This window comes from Myxocyprinus asiaticus, chromosome 35 (assembly GCF_019703515.2).
Source record: "Myxocyprinus asiaticus isolate MX2 ecotype Aquarium Trade chromosome 35, UBuf_Myxa_2, whole genome shotgun sequence".
NCBI classification, from domain to species: Eukaryota; Metazoa; Chordata; class Actinopteri; order Cypriniformes; family Catostomidae; genus Myxocyprinus; species Myxocyprinus asiaticus.
Window position 1 is genome coordinate 32,600,082 of NC_059378.1, and position 21,926 is coordinate 32,622,007.

A 21,926-nucleotide genomic window follows, 5' to 3' on the forward strand; every position below is an offset into this window, starting at 1 on the left:
AGGAGGTCGTGAGCTGCTCGGCTCGACTTGTAATTCCTCACATGATGCAAGCTGCGACCACACGAGCACCAATGATTTCCACGTGATTTCTCCCGAATGAAATCAGACGCCCGTACTCACCTCCCAAATGCTTGCCTTGGTCGGTGTGTTTGTGTATTTGCTGTCTGCGTTTGCATGGACACTTTGTGTTTTAATCGGAATGAAATCATTCCGATCATACTGTTTACATGAACACTACATAAAGTGATCGGATTGATGTGAGCATTTATATGTATCAAGCATCAAATCGGAATTACTATTGTGATGCGTGTACACTGCACGATTATACAGCATTCCCTCGCCGTTTGAAGGGGTGTTCACACTTGTCTTTGAGCACACACAATTATTTCGGACGTCTCTACTAATGAGGACATGATGTCATGCGTGACGGTTTGTGGTTTTAATAATCAGTACATCACAAATAACAAAAAATTAATTCAAAATGTTCAAATATACTACCTGCTAATTTTCCAGCAACAATAAAAACATTCAGCTTTGAGATATACCACCTTTGAATAGAGCCAAGAAGTAGCCTTTCTGTGTTCTCTTGTTGAGCTAAAAGCAGATCTTACATTCATACAGGCAGAATCATCACAGACGTTTTGTAATATTGTGACCCAGTCAGACTAGAAAACAACACAAACATTTGTGACTCCTGAATGAGAAACGTTTACAGTGATATTCCGCTGCGCTCGCCGGTCACACGTCAGGCGCTCGGCGGTCACACGTCAGACTCTCCGGCGTCCGGAGATGAATCATGAATAAAATATATTTAAATGTCTGCGAAAGTCAAATCTGACAAAATTTCTGCTTACTTCAGACCTGTAAACACTTTTCCTGGCACTTGTCATGTATCAAAAGCAACATTTGGATGCTTTCTGATGTTGTTTCACAGATGTGAATTTACCGCTGTTGCTTCTTTACGCTGATGGTCACAAATATGGCCACTGTGATGAAAGTGCGATGTGTGCGTGAAACGTCATCACGCCATTACTGTGTCAGTACTGAACATATGCAGATCGTCCCAGTTTCACGTGCAAAGATGCATGAAAACTGTGATTGAAAATCAGGTTTATTACACCAAATACTGATTTCTGAACTTAAAACATTAGTATTGTGTTGTTTATAAACAAACATGAACTTGTTTTCTTTGCATTATTCAAGGTCTGAAAACACAGCATCTTTTTTGTTATTTTGACCAGTTATCAATTTCTGCAAATAAATGCTCTAAATGACTATATTTTTATTTGGAATTTGGAAGAATTGTCAGTAGTTTATAGAATAAAACAAAACAATGTCTTATTACCTGCCCTTGTCTTTTGATTTTCAAACCATTTTTTTATGTCTGGCTTGTCAGGTCCAAGTTGTCTGATGGCCAATTTGTCTGAATTTGCAATAGAATAGACATTGTTACACATGTTTATCAATAGCAGTCACCATGTTAGCAAACTGTAAGACTGCTGGCACACACTAAAGTTACCTTTGGTTTGATAGTTCATTATGGGCAGACTCGTTTCTGCCCCACTGCATCTCAATGAGGGCTCATTGCAGTACCATATTTGACCACAGATTTCCATAGGAAAAATGATTGGCACTGTGGTGTTCTGGAGGGCAGCAGTTTCTCTGTCCCACATGCACTTCTCTCTTCACACAGTGTAACAGTTTTCATTAATTATTTCAGACTTAAAAAATATTCTATACTAAAATATTTATATAATCAATATTATTGTTTTGTATATTAAAAAAAATGTAATTGACTAATTCAGATGGCAGAGAAAATACCTGTATATGTCAGATGGAGCTCTAGAGAGGTGGAGATGAGAAATATAACAGGTTTAACTCTGCAGCTGAGTAGTTCTATTAGCTTTACAATTCTTGTCAAAGGTGATGTAAAATAAGGAAGCGCCATGATTTGAAAGGCGTTAAAAAAAAACGCTCCAACCTCGCGCGCTTGCAAATTGCAACGTTGACAGCTTTGTTGATTATAAACAGAAGCATTAGTGTTAGCGCATCGCTCGCTTACAGAGATGCAGAATAACAGCATTTGCGTTTCGGATTAACAGGTTTATGAATGTTTATACACGTGTAACAGCGTAAGTTCAGTAAAAATGCGCTTGCTTGCGCTTCTCTGCGTGCGCTCACACGAAACTCAGAGAGAGAGAGAGAGAGAGAGAGAGAGCGCAAGATGATTTTGACTCTGCTGTTTTAGGCACGCCCCAAAACGTAAGACCTCAGTAAACAAAATTTAAGACTTCTTGTAATTTAAGAATTAATAAAAGTACATTTTTAGGACCCTGTATACAAATTAAATATTTTGACGAAAAAAAATGCGTAAACCCTAGGGTTGGGCAATATGTCTTAAATCATATATCGATATTTTTCAGCCTATTGATGACATTCGATATATATCTCCATAATTATGTATTCGTTCTAAAATGGCTCTTTTTTTTTTCTTTTTTGTTTTTTTTTTTTATCAGAGGAACCATAATTTCATCCAAACAGTCATTGTAGCCAAGTAGATTAAATATTTTGAATCATCTTCATTGATATGCACTTTATATTTATATTTCACACACAATAATACATAGTAGCTTAATTAAAAGCATTATTTACCTTCAAATATTTTTACTGTGCAAAGCTACTTTCCTGACTTTTTTTTGAAACCGCAGTTGAACATTGCATAATACTAAATTATTAGTGTGGGACACGTCAGGTTGATTATTATAATATAATGCTGAATTACCATTATTATTCTGATTATTAGATTTGCGTTATACATAAGTAATATATTTCTGTCCTGTTTACTTCATCTTCACCTGGAGCTTTTATTTTGGCACCGAAAAAGGCACTGTGTATTTGACAGTTTACAATGTTCTGCATTTCCTGAAACGCTGTAATCTCCTTTTCTGTTATTCTGTGCCACGTCTGTAGATTTGTATAATAACTTGCAACTGTTACTAATGTTTGGAATTGCGCGAATGCTTGAACCTGCATTACTTTGATTTCACAATGCACGTGAACTGATCTGAGAGCGCCACCATGCGTGCACACAGATCAGCATGTTACTGGTTTGTTCTGAATCACACACAGACCATGTTTATCTGTCTTTAAATCACAGCCTTTTGTGGATTAATAATCACATATGATCCAACTTGACATTTTGATGTTATTTTAACTATGCAGCCCTGAGGGATCATGAAATGAGTCTACTGATGTGCTCTTTATGAAACTTAATGGCCAAATTAAAGCACATGATATTGGTCAATTTTACATCGTCAGCAAAATTATCTAGATTATATTGTTAATATTCAATATATCCCCCAGCCCTAGTAAACACTAAAACATAAATTTAAACCCTAAAACAACCATAAAAACAACAATTTAAACAACTTTACAGCTCAAACAATACATAAGTTTTAATAGAATAATTAATGTAAGTGCTTTAATAAAAATAAGCTTCACATTTCTGTCTTTAAAACCTACAAAAACTGGCCCGACTGTAACCTCGATATTTTTATTAAGAAATTTGATTAAAAAAAAAAATTTTTTTTGTGGTAAATCAACATTATGGTACAAATGCTGTCGATTGAGCTTGACTTGTATTGAACCTGGATTATTCCTTTAAGACAACAAGAGGAAAACAGATGTTCTCAGTATGAGAAAAGAAGACTAACCTGTAGCATTGGTGATGGTGATGGGAACACCCTGCAGCTGATGCATTTGCAGCCCTGTGTTGCCAAGTGTGTTTAGGTTGATGGTTTGAAGACCAGACAGTTGCACATTTCCTGAGGTCCCAGTTTGTGTCAGCTGTGGCAGCTGTGCCAGTGTGATTTGCGTGTTAGCGGGACTCTGCAGCTGAAGCGTCTGCCAGCTCACCTGCCCGTTTGGACCAACGGTTCTAATCAGGATGGGACTACCGTTTGCAATGGTCTGGATCTGAACATTCTGCAATCCGTCCTGTGACAGCGTCTGCGTCGCAAACACCTGACCACCAGCCGAGATGGCACTGGGCTGAATGGTCTGCAGGACCTGCTGTGGCTGGATGAGGATCTGAGCTTGACCAGGTTTCTGTCCATCTCTGGTATCAGACATATTCTGGAAAGGTTTTCCCGCTTCACCTTTGTTGCTCTGGGTTGCATTGCCAGCAGCCATCTGCGTGCTGATGGAGGTGGTGCCGTACACTGTTGCGGCTGAAGATGACACATTCTGGAGCAGCTGTTGAGAAGTTCCTAACGTTCCTCCAGTGTTTGCATCACTTCCAGCTCCAGCAGGAGCACCAGATCCCACAGGCAGCAAGGCAATATTGGCATTTAGTGGAACAGGCACATTGGCAAGGAACTGCGTCTGATTGGGCAGCACAGTATTTCCCAGACTGATGTTTTGTAGAGGTATAGCTTGTTGAAACAGGCTTGGAACGGTTAAGATGTTTCCAGAGCCAGCAGCTCGGTTGGAGGAGGCCGCAATGAGCTGCTGGCTGCCATTGGGAGAGGACACAAGATGAAACTGTCCTGTCGCTGCAGCGGACACATCTTGAGGTGCGGGATTAAATTGGAGCTGGTGTCCGTCTATGGTCTGAAACTGTGGGATAACCTGATATTGGATATTTGGCATCACACCAGAGAGCGTGGTGAGCACTTGTTGACTTTGTAGGTTTTGGGAGGACGTCATCACAAAATGCTGTTGAACAGCAGCACTAGTTGTCTGTCTGCTTTTATCGTCCGAGCCCATCGTAGGAGAGGCTGCACTGCTAGAGCTGGTCGCGACCTGTGTGCCAGCGGGGATGATTTGCCAGCCGTTAGTGCCGTGTGACAGATGTGACTGCAGCAGATCAATCTGAGCGTCTTGGCTTTGTCGTGCCTGCTGCTCCACGGCATCGTTTTCGTCAATACGACTGCAGGTGGCAGCCAGCAGGGCTAACGGTGATGGCTGCTGCGAGTCCTACAGAGAGAAACATTTTAAAGATCACTGTTATCCTTATTTGAAGAATGCAATAATAATACTTTTTTCTTTTTTTCTACGTAGCTCACATCTTTCTTTAATCTTTTTCTTTCGGTATGTAGACAGCAGTACAACACACACTAGGCCTGTCGCGATTAAACCATTTGATCGCGGTTATTCGAGATAATAGCAATTATTATGCACTTTAAATTCCAATCACATTTTACTTCAAGTATGGGAATTTTAAGTGACTATATAAATGCTGTGTTTGTCTCATTCAATTGAACTCTGACCGTCTCACTGGCCTGCACCGTGGACCGCACTCAGAGTTGCTCTTGAAGAGAGGTTCACGCCAAATTCTTGCAAAACTTTAAACAAGTATTTGATAGTAAACGCAAAGTGTTCCAGTTTCACTTTAAAGTTTGTCTAATGGCAAATGTTCTTGGTCATTGCAGGTTTAAACACGCTTACACTACTTCTGAAGGATAAAATGAAGAAACATTTTAAATACACAGAATAACAAATGTCTTCCACAATGCGAAATAAGGGCTTGTGGGTTAAATCGGAGAGCCTAAAAATATTGTGAGAAAATGAAGAATTTAGGAGAGAAATGCTACTATTGCATTATATAATATAGTATAATATAATACAGTGGCAAGAAAAAGTATGTGAACCCTTGGATTTAATCATTGGTCAATCCTCCATTGGCAGCAATAACCTCAGTGTTTCCGGTAGCTGCGGATTTGACCTGCACAACGTTCAGAAGGAATTTTGGACCATTCTTCCGTACAGAACCGCTTCAGCTCAGCCATATTCTCAGGATGTATCTATTGGGTTAAGGTCTGAGCACTGACTGGGCCACTCAAAAAGGTGGATTTTCTTTATTTTGAAGCCATTCAGTGATGGATTTACTTCAGTGTTTACGGTCATTGTACTGAAGCATCACCCAACTCCTACTTAGCTTCAGCTGGCGCACAGCCACCCTGATATTATCCTGTAGGATATCTGGATGCATTTTGGAATTTATTTTTCGATGATGGCAAGCGGTCCAAGCCCCGAAGCAGAAAAGCAGCCCCAAATCATGATGCTTCCTCCACCGTACTTCACTGTTGGTATGATGTTTTCATGTTGGTATGTGGTGCCCTTTTTACACCATACGTAGTGCTACATGTTCTTCCCAAACAATTTATCCTTCGTTTAATCAGTCCACAAAACATTTTCCCAGTAGCATTGTGGAGTGTCAAGGTGGTCTTTGGCAAATGTTAGGCACGCAGCAATGTTTTTTGTTGGAAAGTAGCGCCTTCGTGGTGTCCTGCCAGACACCATGCCCGTTTAAAGTTTCCGTTTAGTAGACTCATGTACAAAGGTGTTAAATATTTCCAATTATTCCTTCAAGTCTTCAGCTGTCACTCTGCTTACTTGATTGAGCATTCTGTGATGTGCCCTTTGAGTAATTTTGGCTGGACAGCCACTTCTAGTGAGAGTAGCCAAAATACTAAAATGTATACATTAATTTTTGTCTAACTGTGGACAGATGAATATCTAAGCTCTTCGAGATAACTTTGTAACCCTTTTCAGCTTTATGCAAAGTATCAATTCTTGATCATAGGTCTTCTTAGATCTCTTTTTTGCAAGGCATGGTCCATATCAGCAATAATGTGTGTTATTTGTTAAAACAGATTGAGTGTTCATTATTGTAACTTGGATGAAGATCAAACCAGGTTAAGACACATTTGTAAATGCAGGTACTTCCAAAGGGTTCACATAATTTTTCTTGCCACTGTATATTATTAAGGTTGGCTGGGTTCCAAAAACAAAAAGGTAAAATTAGGAGTGGGTGAAATTTTTCACCGTTGCATTCTCTCTCTGATGACTCAGAATCAATTCTCAAATTTTGAATCTATTCTGAATTCACTTTAAACCGCGGCAGCACAGTGGCACTTATGGCACTTTTCCACTGCACATTACGGTTCGACTCGACTTGCTTTACTTTTCTGAGCTTGCTTTTCCACTGCAGTTTAGTGCAGCCTCAACGTGGGTGGGATTATAGGCTGATCGTCATAGTTGGATCTCCTCCTCGGCTACCAACGCGAGGAACGTCTGCACCTCGTTTATTGACCACGGCGTGGTTTTGCGCACAGCCATTTCTTTTTTACAATTCGAAAGTTGCGTGAACAAATGATACTGCTATCGCTGTTACTAACTTTAAAACTAGCAGGTTGATGTCCCGTGTCGCAAATCCAGTGAGGCTGGTAGTGACAATTCTCTCTGACCAATCAGTGATCTGCAGGGTTTTGACGTCACATTTAGTATCGGCTCGGCTCGCTTGGAACCTTGACCGAAGTGGTACTAAAAAAAGTACCAGGTACTATCCACAGTGGAAAACCCCCAAAAAGCGAGCAGAGTCGAGTTGTACCGTGAAGTGGAAAAGCCCCATTATGTGCATGGCAGAGATAAAGTGAGATGGTAGAAACAAATAGTTAGACACACATATACTAAAAGCCAAGCACACACTACACGACTGATCGCAGACTGGGTATATCAACCAAATGACCATTTGACCCTGACTGAAACAACAATCATGAAATTCATACACAAACTTATACAGAAACAGTAGAGTATTTTGTGATAAAATGTCAAAAAAAGAACATAAAAACGGGCTGGAGCCTGTTTTTGCACTGATTTTTACAGAACGGGGCGAACAAAAACAGCTTATTAAAATGATGATATGTTTGCGAGACGTAGGTGATTTTATTTTCTGTCTCTTGCTTCCCAATGCTTTTCTCTCCTCTTGCGCTCTCTCTATACATCATTGGCTGTTGCTCATTGCCAGTCTCTTGCTCCTCAGGAAAGAGTGAATAGGAGTTGCTTGATAGATTACTTAAGCAGCAACCCTGCTATTTGTGTTGCACCTGTTGTAAGGAAATGAAAAGCTGACATCCTGCACTCTCACAAAAGCAGATATCTCATGTAGCCAGCCTAAACCAGCGATCTCAAGTGTGGTTACAATAAAAAAAAATTATATATATATATATATATATACACATATATATATACACACACACACACACACACACACACACACACACACACACACACAAGGCTTGGGGTAGATCTAATTAATTTAATACTATTAAATAAACAATTAACAATGCTTTAAAAATAAAAAAAGAAGTACAATATAATCATTTGAAGTATTTAATTTAATAGATGCTATCAAATGTTTCAATAGAGAAACAATATTTATTTTCTACACAAGAAATGGACTTGTGGAGTCCATGCCTTGACGGGTCAGAGCTGTTTTGGCTGCACGAGGGGTGCCAGGTGGTTTTAATGTTGTGGCTGATCGGTGTATCTGATGATCTGGGGATGCTTCAGCAAGGCTGGAATCGGGCAGATTCATCTTTGTGAAGGATGCATAAATCAAGCAACATACAACATAACTTGTTTTCTTTGCTTTTTTCAAGATCTGAAAACACTGCATCTTCTGTTTTTGACCAGTTGTCATTTTCTGCAAATAAATGCTCTAAATGACAATATTTTTATATGGATTTTGGGAGAAATGTTGTCAGTACTTTACAGAATAAAACAAAAATGTTCATGTTACTCAAACACATACCTATGAATAGTAAATCCAGAGAAACTGAATTTTGCAGTGGTCTCTTTTTTTTTCTAGCTATATATACACAGATGTAGCCTTTGAGAATGCGTGTTTTTTCATGTGCTCTCATGCAAACCAACATGTGAAATCACGCAGAACCACGCAGACGGGCTTCTCAGAATTTAAATAATTTGTTACATTTCTCACAATATCCACCAGGTGGCACATGGGAGTCCGATATTATCTTGTGGGTGCATTACAGTGTATTTCATGTGCACTGATTTAACCTGGCTGGCAGAACTAGTTATTGTAGCTAACGTGAATAAAAGAGGTGCTTGGCAGCTAGAGTAATCATGCGTGTGGAGGATCAGCTGCCTATCATCATATTGTAGAATAGATTATTATTTTTGTGTCGGAGACCTCTCGGGCTGTGGAATATTTCCAAAAATCTGAGCAAATTACAAGTAAAAGATAAACAGGCCAAAGTATTTTGAAATGGAGGACAACGATATTTGATTTTACACAAATATTGACCTTTTTGTTGTGCTTGGCAAAGTAAACGTGTTAAAATATTTGGGGTATTTCAAGTATTTACTTTTTCTTTTTTCCCCACACAGGTATGTCAGACATTGTAACTTTATGTTGCTTGTTGCTTGGTTAGATATTAAGCATACAGGTTTTTAGGATAATATTTCGATTTTCAAATATTTTTGCTTGGAATTAAATATTTTAAACTGATTCATTTTAAACCTGGTTTATTTGTTTTACAACTCAGAAGCGTGTGGCTGGCCACGGTTGACGGGGATGTGTGAATTATTAATAAAGGGAAATCCGATGGTCACTACGGGAAAACGCTGGCCTGTAACTGCTGGTCTAGGATCAGCTTCCCCTCCTCAAATTCAAACCTTAATAACTAGTGAGAAGTGAAAGGCTGACTCTAGATCAATGGCTGTGGACTAATTCATCTTACATAGCTTGAGTGGTTTCGGCTGATCACTGCATCCATGCAATCATGGACGTGGAGAATGTCTTAATTTATGAAATAATTTCACATTTTAATATTAAACAGTACAATTCTTGGATTAAAGCATGGATTATAGATAATGGTAGCACTGAAAATGAGATCAAAAGTGTTCCTTTTTTTTTTTTTTTAAGTTTAGGCCTATCCATTCACATTCAAACCAGTAATCATCCAATCAAACTCTAAACAACTTGATGGAAATAAGACACATCCTCAAACTTGTGAAGACTCTCTCCACTGGATTTTATCTTAACCTCCAAAACTTTTCAAGTCATCGCTGCACAACATTGTTGGTGCAGACCACTGGCATTTTTGATTCAAACGGTCCAGATGTTTCCATTTTATTTTGCTTCGAAAATTCTTTCTAGAAAAAAATAAATAAAAAAAGTAGCCTATACACATGGAAAAATTGTTGCAATATTAATTTAAATGTCTAAAATACAAAGCACTTAAAAGTTCAATTGTGATGCATTTTGAAATATGTACATTTCTGGTTTATAATTTGCCTAGGTTGAAGTTCAATTAATATATGTAATGGTATGCAGCCTAACTGATGTTTGTAAAAGGTATGTGACACTATCATATTTAAATAAATGTATTGTAAACCAAAAAGTTAAATTTAGTGCATCTTAAATGCATTTTATCATATAATTCATTTAAAACATAAATTTTCTCTCCACACATTACTGTAGGCATAAAGTGTTTATTTTATAGTAGTTGTCCTGCCACAAATGGATTACTTAAATCTCAAATTCTTAAAAAGCTTCAAACTGCCCCATTCATGATTCTTTTGCTTCACATAAAACACGTCTCTCCTTTGTGGGAGTCAACAGGATATTGGGGGAGAGAAGGGCTTTATTTTTTGAGGTAGGCCTAAACGTTTATTGTAAATTGGTATGTCTCATCACTGTCATGACTGCTATGTTGCTCGGAAGTGCACCCAAGACTTTCACCCACTGTTGCACTTGTGTATATGGTTGTGTGACAATAAAAGCGATTTGATTTGAAATGTGATAAAGTGATCAGAATACATTACATTAGCTTAAATTACAATTCACAATGAAAGCCATAACTTTAAGAAATTAAAGGTACACGCTCAAGTTTATTATTAGCCACACTTACATTACAAGTGTAGGTGTGATAATACGAGGGTATAGGTATCTGCTGTAGGCGTGAATAGTCCCCTTCAATGTCCGTAATTTTAAGGGTTAAAGACTGTAAAAATGCTACAGTAAAAAAAAAAAAAATAATAATAAATTTTTTTTACAAATATATTTAAAAGACAATACTGGGAGTCACGTGAGGCCATGCAAGGTTTGGACATGTGAATGGCGAGCTCTGTGCACTTTGCTAGTTTTCATACTTTTTATGTCATAAACCAGTGAGATTCGATACACTCTGATCCTTAACTGTTCTAGAAGACAATATGTCAAAGAATTCACGATCCTCGGGCTCTGGAGACATTAAAAGACACTTGTATCTTTTATTTGGCTGGAGAAGTGAAGGAGATTCGGTGAGAATTGTTGAAAATGTCGGCAAGGTCGTTGCTGACTTGGAGGATCTTGCTGTAAAACGTCGATTGATCACTGCCATAAAGACTAAATTCACTGAGGTGGTTACAAGAGTGGGGGATGTCGAGAAACTGACCGATTATTTGGAGTCATCGGAGGGAATAAGCTGCTAATCTGATAGCAACCAAGGTGGATTTGAAGCACGTCTGGGAGAAGTTGGAAGACTTTGAGAATCGTAACCGATGGAATAACGTCTGAATTGTTGGAATTCCTGAGGACGGGATGTGGTGAAATTCCTGGACGAGCTCTTTCCAAGTCTGCTCGACATAACAGGCCATAAACTGGAGATCGAGCGAGCTCACAGGGTTCCGGTTTGGCGATCTGCTGAGGGAGACAGGCCCCGATCAATTCTGGCCAATTTCTGAGATCATCCAATAAAGATTTTGTGTTACGTGAGGAGTAAAGGAAGGCTTTCTTGGAAGAACCACAGCATTTTCTTGTTCCCAAACTTTGAAAATTCGACGAGAGAAACGTGATCGATTCAAGGAATGCAAGAAACTCTTACATTAACAGAAGGTCGCTTTTGTACTGATGTTCCCAGCCAAACTGAGAATAGATGCTATGGATGGCCGTAAAGTATTTACCAACTCACTGAACATTCACTTGATCGTCCGATGAAGCTGAGTGCCTTTTTTGTTTCTTTTTATGCTGGTTCCGCTCAACGGTTGGAGTTTGTGTTGTGTAGTAACATTCCTTCGGGACAGTGTTGTGGATAAATCTGCACGTTCTTTGTGCTTATGCCTCCTATTGGTTGGAGTTTCTTTTGTGGAGTATTTCTTGCAGGACATCTGAGTGACTGGGTCATTTATTGCACTCATGTAGGAGTCAAATGGGCCGCTCACTGAACATTCGTTTGACTGTCAGGAAACTAAAAGGCCTTTTTGTGTGTGTGTGCTGTTTCTGCTAGCGACTGGAGTTTGTTTTGTGGAGGAACACAGCTTCAGGACAGTTATGTGGATGAATCTACACATTCTTTGTGTTTATTCTGCCTATGGGCTGAAGTTTGTTTTATAGATTATCTTCTGTTGTGTAATTCTGTGTTAAATTTGTATAGAAACACTGGACTTGAGCAATCCGACGGCAAAGTTGTCGCGGGGTTCTCACAGGCGTACGTAGACTGTTTAAGTTTAGAGGGATGGACGCCAGTTGGTGCTGTCGAGTGCGGGGTTAATGCGCACGTTTTTCTTTTTCTGGTTTGGTTCGGGGGGAAGTTTGGGGTTTGATTGTTGCACTAATGTTGAAATGTGGACTTTATAATTTTCTTTTTGACACACAATCTATATTTTCTAATATGTCAAATGTTAGTATGAGTGGATTGTCTCTCTCCATGTGGAATGTGAACGGGTTGGGGCACCCCATAAAAAGAAGGAAAGTTATTTCTCTTCTTAAACATAAGAAATATGATAGTGTTTCTTCAAGAAACATCTTTCCCCGCAGGTAGCTGAAAAATTTGGGAAGATATGGGGTGGACATGTTTTCTTTAGTGCTGGTTCAAGTTAGAGCAGGGGAGACATTACAATGATAAGCATCTACCATTCAAATGTCTCAAATATATTAAAGATAAATTAGGAAGAGTCATTATTGTTTTAGCTGAAATTCAGTGGCAAAGTTTGATTTTGGCTAAAATGTATGCACCTAATGCTGATGATCAGGGCTTTTTTATAGATTTTGAAGGGATGTTGCAAGCCGCTGGCACCCGTCATGATATAATATTGGGAGGAGACTTTAATCTTTTAATGGACTCAGAACTTGATCATAGTGAACAAAAGTGTGTAAGCCCCCTAGAGCAACATTGACGCTTCACAAGATGTGTAAAAATCTTGGTCTTACAGATATTTGGAAACTTTTGAACCCATCTGGTAGGGACTATACATTTTTTTCATCAATCCATAAGATTTATTCTAGAATAGATTTTATTATATCCAAGTCCTTCATTTCATCTGTTGTTGATTGCACAATTGGAAACATCTTAATCTCAGATCACGTCTTGAGTTTAGAGGTGTTTCCACATATGGAGAAAAAAAAAATCATATAGTTGCCAGTTTAATGTATCCCTTTTGCAAAATCCTGAATTTCAACAAATGTTAAAGGCTGAAATCAATGTTTATATCCTCAGTATCCTCTGTGGGCGTGGCTTGGGAGGCACTTAAAGCGGTTCTTAGGGGTCTGATCAAACAGTATGCCTCATTCAACAAAAAATCCAAAGCACGAGAATTTGTGGAGTTGGAAGGGAATATTAAAAGTGCCGAGGCAGAGCTAAAGTGCCGAAAACTGACCCGATTGAAATACAGATATAATACTATTTTGTCGCGGAAGGTGGAGTTTTGGCTATTCAGGGCAAGACAGTCATATTTTGAGTCAGGAGACAAAGCAGGGAAGCTTTTGGCTAGATATATAAAGCAGAGAGAGTCTATTTCTATCATTCCCTCAGTGAAATCCGCTGGTGGTGAAAAATTTACCTTGGCCATTGATATAATGCTTTTAAAAATTCTATCTTGATCTCTATATTTCCATGACTTCGTCTACTGATGAAGACATTAGAAACTTTGTGGAACCATTAGAACTCTGTAAAACATTATCTTGATTCTGAGACAACCTTGGAGGAGCTTGGCGAGGTAATTAAGGCCTTGCCAATAGGCAAGGCTCCAAGGCCAGATGGCTTTGCCGCTGAATTTTTTAGATCTTATGCTACAGAACTAGCTCAACTTTTGTTAGAAGTTTATGCAATCATTAAAGAACGGAAAGCTTCCGGCAACCATGACACAAGCCCAGATCAGTCTGATTCTTAAAAAGGACAAAGATCCAAGTGAGTGTACGAGTTATCGTCCAATTTCCCTGATCTAGCTAGACGTTAAAATATTGTCAAAAATTATGGCTAATCAATTAAGTTACGACATCCCTTATACATATAGATCAGGTGGGGTTTATTCGGGGCCGCAGCTCTTCTGTTAACATTAGGCATTTCATCAATATCATGTAGTTAGTGTCGAATGATCAGACTCTGGTCGCTGCCATCTCACTTGACGCCGAAATGCATTTGATATGGTAGAGTGGGATTATTTTAAGATTTTGGAAATATACAGGTTCGGGAATACTTTAATTGGATGGATTGTTACTTTATAGACACCTGGTAGCGGCAGTACAAACAAATGGATAAATTTCAAATTATTTTACTCTGGATTTGTTCCATCTTGCCCTGGAACCATTAGCAGCCGCGATAAGAAAGGAAGATGATTTTCCAGGGATGGAGGCGGGAGGTATGGTGCATAGGCTTTTGCTTTACGCAGATTATATTTTATTATTAGTCTCCGACCCTACTAGATCTATGCCTTGCCTCTACAGAATTATTAATTCCTTTTCTAAGTTCTCGGGATACAGAGTTAATTGGTCTAAATCCAAAGCTTTGGCTCTGACAGCGTACTGCCCGGCTTTTCAGCTGGGTGCCTTTCATTGGCCCAAACAGGGCATTAAGAATTTGGTTATTTTATTCCCAGCAAATTTGTGTGATTTAGTTAGAGTTAATTTTGACCCTTTAATAAAAAGGTTTGAGCGATGTGGGCAGGTGGGTTTCATTACATTTATTTATTATTGGGAAGGTTAATGTTATTAATAAATGAACTGTATTCCAAAATTCAACTACCTGCTACAGTCTCTCCCTATAGAGGTCCCCCTCTCTTATTTCAAGCAATTTGATAGCATAGCGAAGTCCTTCATTTGGAATGGTAAACGTCCCAGATTACATTTCAGTAACTTGCATAGGCCAATTGACAAAGGTGGGCTAGGCATCCACAAGATTTTGTTTTATTATTATGCATTCGGTCTCAGACATTTGGCTCATTGGTCGCTTCCACCTGAGAGAGCTGTTGTGTTTGGTTCAACATTTTGGGATTCCCAGATCTCAGTTCTTTAGGTATTTACAGCTGCGCCACCTTCTCTGTACTATTTTTGGGAGTAGCATACACCCCCCTAAAGCAGCAGATACTCTGGGAGTGGTGACTACTGATTTTGGAAAAGGTATTGAGGCATCAGTTTATTACTCCCTGCTAATACATAGTCTGGGGCACGGAGCTTCAACTTCTCTCAAGAGATTATGGGAGAAAGATTTAAACTTGGTATTGGAGGAGGGACTGTGGGCTAGGATTCTAAAAAATGTCAAGTCTGCATCTAGAGATGCACCTTATGCAATTCAAGATTTTACATCGATTCTATCAGACCCCCTCTAGATTGTATAGGCTTGGTCTTAAAGACACCCACCTGCTGGCGATGCCAATCAGAAGATGGAGACACAACCAATGTTTTTTGGTGGTGTGTTAAGATCAAAGAATTTTGGTTGAAGGTTCAGAATGTTTTGTGTGACGTATTGGGCAATCAAATTTCATTTTGCCCCAGACTCTGTATTTTAGGCGATGGGTGGTTATTAATATTTGGAATAAACAAACAATTGGGTTCTCACCAGTGTTATGATTAGAGCCCGACCGATATGGGATTTTTGAGACCGATGCCGATTTTAGAGAGGAAAAATTCACAGATTACCGATGGTGACCGATATAGCTAATTTTTGAGCTGGAATGAAAACAGACATTTTATATGTGGATTGTGCACTGATATGACTATGCAAAGGTACTCAGAAGGCTGCTTTCTTAAATATTTTTATCAAAGAACATTGGACATTATTATTATACATTGTCAACAAATTCTAGAAATGAACACTGAGAAAAAGAATAAATAAAAATACAATAAATAGCTTAATAAACATCATTACTGTTAGTATAAGTCAATTGCTGACCAATTAAATAAAGAATAAAAATACAATAAATAGCTAAATAAATATCAGTACTATTTAGTATCAGTCAAATGCTGACAATTAAAATAAAGAATAAATTAAAATAAAATAAATAGCTAAATAAACATCAGTATTGTTTAGTATCAATCAAATGCTGACCATTTAAATAAAGAATAAATTAAAATAAAATAAATAGCTAAAACTTTAGGGGCCGGTTGCACCAGCTATATGTACGTTACAACTTAGCCTAGTTGTGGCGTAAATGGGCACTAAGTCACAATTTACGCTCTACTAAATATTTGAGTGTTGCACCATTCAATTTATGTAGGACGTAACCCTACGTATAAACTAAATATTTACGGAAGCCTCTGACCAGGAGTAACTGATGGAATAAAAAAGCAGACTGATATTTTATGACATCAATGAGCTCATGTTTTGGTTGACATGCATCAGTCCTTTCGACATATATGATGGTGTTGGCATTTACACTCATTTACATCAGTCATTTCAACACATTCAATATATATATATATGATATTAAAATGAATAAATGTCTATTTTCCCAGCCTGTTGTATTAGTATGTATCACCCCTCATTTATTTTAGATACAGTTCCAATATATTATTATTATTTACACGGGGCAAATATACTATTTATTAAATCTACTTTTATTACGTATCCATTTTAATGTCTGGAAAAACAGACTTCTAAATATTACATTTTGTAAATTCGGATGAAGGGGGTACCAAACTGTGAATCCTGAACATAACAGTTTGGTGAATACATGTTTATTGAATTAACTTCCACTCAGCTGACAACAATGAAAGCAGCTACGTGATTAGCTAGTTAGCTTTAAGCTTGTTGTCACGGAGAGTAAAAGATGGACTTTATTTACTTTCCAGCATTGTGCCTCACCAACTAGGCAACAGCGAAGCATGAAATCAGCACTCACCACACACAATCCACCAACGCACCATTGTCTGTTGAGCTGCAAAAAGATGCTCTGATGTTTACCTTTCAATCTGCTACATTACTTACTGCACTGACAAACTATAGCTGGCTAACAGCAAACAGATGTGATAAACATGAGTGACATGGATGTCAGGGACAGGGTTAACGTTATATTAGTTATATAAAATGATGGGGTCATTTTTTATTAACTCTCCAGTATGTATTTCACAAACTAGTTAGCAATTTAATGAGAAGAGATCGCTCAAATCGACACCGTTTAACTCCGCCCTATCTGCAGAGCCACCATCAGCTCAGAGTCAGCTCTGTAAACAGTGGAGTTGGAGCACGCTCTGCTGGACAAACTACGCTATGAGACCAATTCTTAAGTATTGTTTTCTGCATTATATGTTCTGAAAAAAAGTTTTCATATCGGCACATATCGGTAAAATATATGCCGATACCGATATATCGGCGAAAGGATAATATCGGCCGACCGATATATCGGCGAAAGGATAATATCGGCCGGGCACTATACCATACACAATTTTCTGGTTTACAAAAGAATGAAAAAGCGCACTTCTTGAGAGAAAACAGGCAGCTATCAGTAAACTTAAGATGCTGTACATTAGACGTCACACCGTGATGTCACTTTTGTCTTTATGGGATTGTCCCAGGATGTGTGTGAATGCAAGCACAGACTACGGGAAACCTCTTGCAGTGTGAATGTACAAATTTTGCAGTACCAGAACAGTTGCCGGAACGACTTTTCCCGGGATTAATCCCAGGATCTGTATGAAAGGGGCATGACTGGTAACTTGTATAGATTTTCATTAAATCTATTAGGGCGAATCTATCATTACAAATGCTACTGTTAAACAATTGTAAACTTTCAAATAGGCAAGTACAATTTAAAATGAAGGGGTTAAAACTTCTGTGAATTATGGACAAATGACAAAGTTTTCCTCCTGTTCTAACTGGTCATGTTTGCCTTCAAATATTCTAAAGGTGACCTCAATCGTTAGTCTTGTGTCCTGCTAAACTAATATAATTCTTGTTCCAAAAAAAAAATACACAAAAAAAAATCCAAACTGGTTACCCAGGGTTCCAGACTAAAAAAAAAAAAAGACAGGAGCCATTGGCTCCTAAACTGAAACATTAAGGAGCCAAATGGCTGTTTTTAGTCACCAAATCACAGAGTTGCTCGATTTAGATTGCTGTTCAGAAACAAGACACAAAGCCAAAAGGAAAACTGCAGATAATAACCCATTAATCTGAGGTTTAATATACAGTATATATAAAGAGCACCTATTATGGTTTTTCAAATATTACCTTTCATGTAGTGTTATATAGCTGTTTGTGAATATAAAAAAATTCTGCAATGTTTCAAAAAACAAAGTGCACGACAAATGGAGTTTTTGACTCCCAAAAGAAAGAACCGATTCTGAACACCTAAAACGAGTTGTTAGTAATTCCAGACTTACTTCCTGTACTAACCTACGTAATTTGGTAACAAAAAACCCGCCTCTGGTCTTCATTGGCTGTTCGCGAACAGCTTTGACCCGCCCTCAAACACTACACTAAGCGAGGCCAGTCACAACAGACTGGGACATCTGAACAATCAGAGCAGAGTAGGCTCTCTGAAAGGAGAAGTTTAGAATTAATCCTTTAGAACGGATCATTGAACGAGTCATTTTTGACACTGGGAAAAAACGGTAATGCTGCAATTTAAATTGAGCAAATTAAAGTGTTTTTTGAACTTGGATGCATGTAAATCTATTGTATGAGACCTTTCAAACAAAATTAGGCACATTTAAAAAACCATAATAGGTGCTCTTTAAGATAAGTATGGATTCCCCTTTTGTCTCAAATGTTTAAACCCTTTTCTTAACTCATACATACATAAGATTTATTTAGTACTGCCCTTCAGAATCTACATTACAGATATTTACATAAAGTATAGTGTGCATATAGTAGTGTTGCCTTCCTGAGTATCAATGAATGTTTGCACCTCATTTGTCCAAAAAAAAGTGTCAAAAGCTGCATCTCATTTACATACATCTCACTCATATACACGCACACACACAGTTATATCTCACTTTCAACTGCTTTTATTTTCAGCAAACTTAACGTGTAAATATTTGTATGAAGATTAAACAACCAAGACATAAACCGAACAAGTTTCACAGACATGTGACTAACAGAATTGAATAATGTGTCCCTGAACAAAAGGGGGGGGGGGGGCAGTCAAAATCAAAAGTAACAGTATCTGGTGTGGCCACCAGCTGCATTAAGTACTGCAGTGCATCTTCTCATGGACTGCACCAGATTTGCCAGTTCTTGCTGTGAGATATTACCCCACTCTTCCACCAAGGCACTTGCAAGTTCCTGGACATTTCTGGGGGGAATGGCCCTAGCCCTCACCCTCTAATCTAACAGGATTGAGATCCGGGCTCTTCGCTGGCCATGGCAGAACACTGACATTCCTGTCTTGCAGGAAATCACACACAGAACAAGCAGTATGGCTGGTGGCATTGTCATGCTGGAGGGTCATGTCAGGATGAGCCTGCAGGAAGGGTACCACATGAGGGAGGACAACGACTTCCATGTAATGCACAGTGTTGAGATCAGACCATGACGGATCCTCCACTCCAAATCGATCCCGCTCCAGAGTACAGGCCTCGGTGTAACGCTCATTCCTTTGACAATAAATGCGAGTCCGACCATTACCCCTGGTGAGACAAAACCACGACTCGTCAGTGAAGAGCACTTTTTGCCAGTCCTGTCTGGTCCAGCGAAGGTGGGTTTGTGCCCATAGGCGACGTTGTTGCCAGTGATGTCTGGTAAGGACCTGCCTTACAACAGGCCTACAAGCCCTCAGTCCAGCCTCTCTCAGCCTATTGCAGACAGTCTGAGCACTGATTGAGGGATTGTGCATTCCTGGTGTAACTCGGGCAGTTGTTGTTGCCATCCTGTACCTGTCCTGCAGGTGTGATATTCGGATGTACCGATCCTGTGCTGATGTTGTTACACGTGGTCTACCACTGCGAGGACGATCAGCTGTCCTTCCTGTCTCCCTGTAGCACTGTCTTAGGCATCTCACAGTACAGACATTGCAATTTATTACCCTGGCCACATCTGCAGTCCTCATGCCTCCATGCAGCATGTCTAAGGCATGTTCACGCAGATGAGCAGGGACCCTGGGCATCTTTCTTTTGGTGTTTTTCAGCGTCAGTAGAAAGGTCTCTTTAGTGTCCTAAGTTTTTATAACTGTGACCTTAATTGCTTATCATCTGTAAGCTGTTAGTGTCTTAACGACTGTTCCACAGGTGCATGTTCATTAATTGTTTATGGTTCATTGAACAAGCATGGAAAACATTGTTTAAACCCTTTACAATAAAGATCTGTGAAGTTATTTGGATTTTTACAAAATTATCTTAAATAGTGTCCTGAAAAAGGGACGTTTCTTTTTTTGCTGAGTTTATATATATATAATTTAAATTGTTTTCAAATATTGCCTTAGTCCTTCTTTACTGTTACCGATGGACCAGACACAGAGACTACAAGTGCAAATTGAATGAAATCCCAGATGCAGTTTATTGTGCTACTCCTATCCCAATCAATTACCAGAAGATTAAAAAAAGTGGTACATAATGCAGGACTTTTAATTATAAAGAAGCTCGAAAAACACAACATACTCTTATTCTGAAATGTCTGCTCTCCTAGTTGTGAACTCACTGACACTATGGCTGATTTGCTGAGAAAGTGACTCTGATTCAAACTGCTAACCTGAGCTCCAGATTTCTTTTCAGGTGATTCATGAAAAAAGTCATTTGTTCACGACTCTTGAGCTAGGTTTGTTGTTGCATGCAGTGCAGTGAGCTCATCACAACAGAACAGATGAAAAGCAGCACAAGACACACTGGTGCGCGCTACAAAGATGTATTCAATAACTCACAAGATAATAACTGATGACATCGCATATGAACGCACACAACCTGACTGTCGCCAATAGCGACTAGATTTTAAATTATTGTTGCAATCAATTATTTTTGGTAGCATTTGCGACCATTTCAGTCGCAGTCTGGAGCCCTGTTACCTTTACAAGTTGAGGGAATTTGGTTAGTGAAAATGCTTCGTGGGTAATAATCTTGGAACACTACTAGCCACAGTGGCCAGTGAGCCAAAAAGTTAATTTCAAACCCTGATCATAATCGTTGGGTTAAGTATCATAATCAAATCAAAGTCAGATTAAATACTTACACTCCTACAGGTTTTGTATTGATAAACAGGTATGAGCCTTAAACAGGGATCCAGACTAAAAAATGACTTAGGAGCCATTGGCTCCTAAACTGAAACAGAGTCAAATGGCTGTTTTAGTCACCAAATCACAGAATTGCTCGAAACAAGATAGTAAGCCGAAGACAGCTGATAAACCATTAATCTGAAGTTTAATAAACAGTAAATATAGTTGATAGTAAGATAAGTTTGCATTCCTTTTTGTCTCAAATGTTCACACCCCTTTCATAATTTATACAAATATGAGATCAGATTTTTTTTATTTAGTACTGCTCTTCAGAATCTACATTACAGATAATTACATATAGTATGCATTTTAGGGATGTGCCCGAAGCCGAATACCTTATTCGGAAAGGCACGAATAATGACTTCAAAACGAATAACGGATTCATCCGAATAATAGAAACAATATTCGGAAGACTGATCATTCAACAAGCACAGGCATAAAGTGATATTTTAAATAAACATATAGAAAATTACAAAGCAAGGATGAGTCTGTGAAGCCAATATTACTACATACTTATGAAAATGCACACGTGATTTTAAGTTCAGATCAGACGGCCGCATTCTCGACTCCGTTTGCAGTCTCCGTTAATTCTGTGCGTCTTAGAAATCTAAGTTTGTAAAGAGTATTAATTATATCATACACATTTTCCACTTCTTGAAATGTCTGATCACATTTACGATAAATGTTTCACACATAAGGATTTATAAACCAACCTGTAC

The 21,926-nt window shown here is 38.6% G+C and overlaps 1 protein-coding gene across 1 annotated transcript in view; it reads right to left on the minus strand.

Moving 5' to 3' along the window:
• The window catches only part of sp1 (sp1 transcription factor), a 59,182-nt gene that overhangs the window by 31,384 nt on the left and 5,872 nt on the right, over positions 1–21,926 (minus strand). Inside the window, exon 3 of the mRNA XM_051673474.1 lies at positions 3,714–4,977. Within this exon, the coding sequence (XP_051529434.1) occupies positions 3,714–4,977 (1,264 nt within the window). The remainder of the gene's footprint in view (positions 1–3,713; positions 4,978–21,926) is intronic.